Source organism: Micropterus dolomieu, linkage group LG06, assembly GCF_021292245.1.
Source record: "Micropterus dolomieu isolate WLL.071019.BEF.003 ecotype Adirondacks linkage group LG06, ASM2129224v1, whole genome shotgun sequence".
Classification (NCBI taxonomy): Eukaryota; Metazoa; Chordata; class Actinopteri; order Centrarchiformes; family Centrarchidae; genus Micropterus; species Micropterus dolomieu.
Genome location: NC_060155.1, coordinates 23,409,553 through 23,414,375, shown reverse-complemented (window position 1 = coordinate 23,414,375; position 4,823 = coordinate 23,409,553). Strand labels below are relative to the sequence as shown.

The window sequence follows — 4,823 nt, the reverse complement described above, 5'->3', positions numbered from 1 at the left end:
GCCACACAAACCTGCTCCAGATTGTCACTACATATTTAATTATTTGAATTGATTTTTTGTTGTCTACAATCTATTATTTTTGAAGGAATCAACCACTATAAAGGATATGTTAGTGGAAGTTTTAAAGAGCGCCTTCATCCTTCTCTCCTGCATGTTGCTGAAACCCGTGAGTGAAAGACTTTTGACTTTTCTCATGACTTGAACTTGCGCTCGTGTTCCTAATTTGGCAACCACCTAGATCTTTCAAGTAGAGCGCTTTTTTTTGTTGTTGTTGAGTTTTTAAGATCAAGAGTGACTTCCTTGCCTTTATGATAACAACACCAGTCTCCTCACTCCAGGCTTTGTGTGTCAGTTCCTGCAACACAAGCGCCTGCAGGCAAAACCTTCAGCTTTTAAAATGACAGCAACATTTGCTTATTGTCATGCACTAAGACACCAAAGCAAATTCCTTGTGTGTGTAAACCTCCTTGACACAAAAGCTGACTCTGATTCTGAAAATAAAACAGTTAGCCAGACTGTGATTGTTTTCCAGTGACATTCATGTGTTTTTATATCCTTGCTGATGTCTTTTCATTCTTATGGTGAATTAGGAGTTACAATATGACTGTGGGTCTCCAATGACAGAGGCCTCCTATGTCTTCCTCTGTACTCTCTGTTCACCAGCATCCATGCCCACAACTGTCTCCTGTATAGAGAAGAATGTATGATTCATGCTGGAATTCAGTTGGAGGTCACAGCCCTTAGAATAGCAAGCTGGCTTTACATCTGCATTTCTTCACATTCACAGACTGCTTCAGTGCCTCAGTGAAGAAAATTAAGGAAAGGAAAAGTCAGAGAGTGCTGTTTTTGCTAGTAGTGAAGGTAAAAGTGATGATTATGAAGTTTCCTCCTGATACTCCAACTTGCACTGCTTAAGGCGGCGCTGATCCATCACTGACAACATCTGCTCCACTCATAGTCCAGAGGTGCACCATGGGTGAAGTGACACAGGACGGGCTGCGTAGCCTGGGGCACGAGATACATCATAACCTAAATGGGGGAGTCACCTTGTGGGAGGAGAGTCATATGGGCTCATATTGCGACTAACAATAGCCACATACTACCAGTCTGATTAATGCCCACAGAGATGAGATTCATTCACCTAAGTAAAGGCAATAAATCTTCTGGTCCTGCAGAGGGTCTGTATATTCTGTATATAAACCCTTGTGAATTCAGCTTCATGTTGAACCAATGCATGGCTGAAGGATCCCTCCACATCAAACCACGCACATGCAAATCTAAGGAATATGATGGTTGAATAACAGTCAAAAGATTGATTTTGTGTCATGGCAGACAGATTAATGGCAGCTCATCTCAGGAAGACCTCAGCGTAGACAATAGATGTGTTTGCCTTGAGATGTGAAGCACATGCAGCATAACTCATGCAGTCTTCTATGCTTCCCTAACAGACAAATGATGTGTGACTGACACTTTAAAATGTCACTGCAGCTCTAAATATATATATATATATATATATATATATATATATATATATACATGTATAGAAAACGTGTGTGAAATGTCTTCTCTTCACAGGTGTTTTCAATGCAGTATCAGATGTGTGAGATGATGAAGGAAATAGACAAGGAAAGGGACGTGTGTGAGGCTCAGATTGAGAACAGAACAACAGGTGCGTAGTTTTCTTTTTGTGTGTTTGACATTCCTTCATTGTCCTGGCTGCACTTATTCAGTTTTTTATCCTAATTTGCTTAATCTACAAGTAGGTTCTGATCGAAGTGACACAATGAGTTGTAAAGACAACAGAAGCTGTTCAACCCTCCCCTCTGCCTGAACATTACACCTTGCATGGTTGAACACTGTTTTCCTTCCCCTTGTCACATGCACCTTGGTTCAGTTTTAAAGTAAACTTTCTAATTGATCCCATTTTACCTTTCATTTTTATTAAATGTACAACAATAAAACTCAATTTATTGTTGATAAAGGTGGAATTACATGTTGCTAAGTGGGGTTTTGTGTACTCACAGCATGCATCATTATGTTTTCCAGAGAGATAGCCTACTTGTGCTTCGTTGAGCTTCTAGTGCCTTTGTGTGTAACTAAAATCTCACTGATCCAAACTGGAGGTATCACGAGACTCTGTTTACATTCACACAATGAAAAACTCATTAAACACTCATTTTCTTTTTAATTTAGGTGTAATTCTTCTTCCTATAGATTCTGTCAAATAAATGTTGCCAAATCCTCAGGGTGTTGGTGTAAATATCACCTGGTAAACTGATTTCTCATAGTGATGAGATGCTGAGCAGGTGTGGATTTAAAAGTGCTGTGGCCTGATTCTGCGTCCTGAGTACCAAACAAGTCGCAGTGGTGTGCTGAATTAAAGTAATGGTGTGTGTGCTGTTTTATTAGTCATGGTGGCGCCGTGTTAACTCAGGTCATCTGCTGTTATGGACCCAGGGCTGTAACAACAGCTGACTTGAGCTGCCACGTTTTGGCTGCCATGGGAACTCCAGTGCTTGTGTGGGGTGGTAATGGTGCAGTAGGTAAGACGGATGACTTTTGGTGTGAGAGACCCGGATTCAATTCCTCACTGGGACACTTCCACCAATGTGTCCCTGAGCAAGACACTTAACCCCTAGTTGCTCCAGAGGCGTACGACCTCTCACATTGCAATTGTAAGTCGCTTTGGATAAAAGCATCAGCTAAATGAATAAATGTAATGTAACCTCAACCTTCAACCGAAGCAGGTTGTTGCTGTTTGTTACTGGAATGGAGCCATCCCGGTTTAGACACACGTTCAAAAAACTGTTCTTCTATGTTGTTATCTGGGTGCATGTGATGTTTCGATGTTTGGTAGCTATGAACATGTCTTTTTTTTTTGTCTCTCTCTCTCTGTTTCTTAATCAGGTTGCAGGGGGACGTGGGACAAGATCACCTGCTGGCCCAGCGCCAATGTTGGAGAGGTGGTCACCATCCGTTGCCCCAAATATCTCTTCTACTTCTCCAGAGACGTTCCTACAAGTGAGAATCAAGTTTATAGAATACGTTGTGTGTGTTCTCTGTCTGTGTTTGAGGAATGAAATGGGGAGGAAAGGAGACAAGTGACTAAATCGATGTCTTTGTTTGTGTGATGATCAGCAATCCTACACGTTTTTCGGATCTTGTGGCAGAAAAGTAAGAAGGAATGCAGTCATGCATCAGTCAGTGATCCCTCGCACTGAGCCAATCAGCAGACTCAGTAACTACTTAAATGCCTCCCATTACTTTTTTAAAACTTAGCAAGATTTGTTAAAGCTACTGTAATTAATACAGCAATCCGCTGGATTGTTTGCAAATATGGCAACTTATACATATGATATTTATTATATATTTGATATATTATACTTTATATTAGTATACAATACTATACTCATAATATGTTCTATTTTAGATTCTATATATTATATATTATTATTATATAATAATATATAATATTATATATTATTATTATTATGTAAATATATATATATATACATATATTATGTTATGTTAATATATTATACTATTTAATTACATTGTATACAATATTATATTTCTCTCCTATATCAATACAGACATATTATGTATTATTCTTATAGTAGTTGGTGTAATATTACTCTACATATATTATATGTAGCTGGCTTTGTTACACCACTATGATACTTCACTGGAGACCATACTGCACTATTAGTTTAAGTACAACATTGGTCATGGGTACTGCATGTACACTGCTTGCCTTGTAATTGTGAGTTTAATTGCTCTTGTATAGATTCTATTTTTATATTATATATATATTTATATTTATTTATAGTGACAAACCCACAGAGAATTATCACTCAGTTCTTTTGTTCCCTCTCAGCTCCATGGAACATTTCAACATCTTTTTGCTCATTGTTTTGGTTTTACGGACCACTACTTTACTGTTTTGGTTCAGTCTCACTGCTCTCATCAGCTTGTTTCTAGACACAGGCAGCGGTTTTCAGTGTAAAAGCTGAAGGCTCAGATGGACGACAGACAGAAGTTAGCAACTGCTGAAGATGGTGACCATAGCGAGCATTTTGCTGCTAAAGAGTCAGATATTTTCCTCAGAAGTTGATGGAGACCAAAACAGAAATATTGGACTCGCATTAACCAGAAACTAATAAACTTAATGTTGCTCTGTATCAATTGGATGTGTAAATAAGCAACGGTTTGCTGAAATGTTATCTAAATGAACTTTATAAGTAAAGATATAATTAATATAATGTCAGTGTTGTGTTTATAGCTTGTTGGTCGTATTTGGTCTAATCCTTTCTTTTAGCAAAACTGGGACAAACCAATATATAATGAAACTCATCTCCCCGATCACTTGTCAAATGTCAAGTACAAACTCTTGAAGCATAATCGTGTAAATATACCTTTTTTGAAATTGGGAAGTTATGCCTACAGTGGACAATAATGTAATACAACTGGCTGACATTTTAGGTTGGCCTTTCTACCGAGCTATACCTTGCAGTTGGCTTATTATTATGAAGACATAACATAAATGTTGAGATAGGTGTATTAACAGTACTAAAACAAAGTTTACTTTGTTGCACCATCGTCATATTACAGTTATTAATCAACAAATAGATTATTTTCCTCATCACTATGCACAATATAAACAGTTGTTTTAAAAAGAAAAATAGTATATACTAGAAGTCAGGTGTCAAAACAAATGAAATTTCTTTTAGACACCTGATCTTGTAATTACAAGATCAGTTGTCTATTTTGTTTTCTTTGGAGAATGCCATGCACTTACGTAGAAATGCACATGCCACTTTGTG

At 37.8% G+C, this 4,823-nt stretch overlaps 1 protein-coding gene across 1 annotated transcript; it reads left to right on the top strand.

The window, feature by feature from the left end:
- LOC123972524 (vasoactive intestinal polypeptide receptor 1-like) lies at positions 1 to 3,178 on the top strand. The gene is made up of 4 exons (XM_046052049.1): positions 1 to 166; positions 1,576 to 1,669; positions 2,908 to 3,021; positions 3,171 to 3,178. The coding sequence occupies exons 1-4, from the start codon at positions 107 to 109 to the stop codon at positions 3,176 to 3,178; spliced, it is 276 nt and encodes a 91-aa protein (XP_045908005.1). The 5' UTR covers positions 1 to 106.
- Positions 3,179 to 4,823: the final 1,645 nt, after the last annotated feature.

What these genes read in the sequence shown, in the direction of transcription:
- LOC123972524 (XM_046052049.1), top strand. Translation starts at nt 107, where the DNA reads ATGTTAGTGGAAGTTTTAAAGAGCGCCTTCATCCTTCTCTCCTGCATG. An exon ending in CCTGCATGTTGCTGAAACCC is followed by an intron (nt 167 to 1,575) that starts GTGAGTGAAAGA and finishes TTCTCTTCACAG; the next exon opens with GTGTTTTCAATGCAGTATCA. An exon ending in GATTGAGAACAGAACAACAG is followed by an intron (nt 1,670 to 2,907) that starts GTGCGTAGTTTT and finishes TTTCTTAATCAG; the next exon opens with GTTGCAGGGGGACGTGGGAC.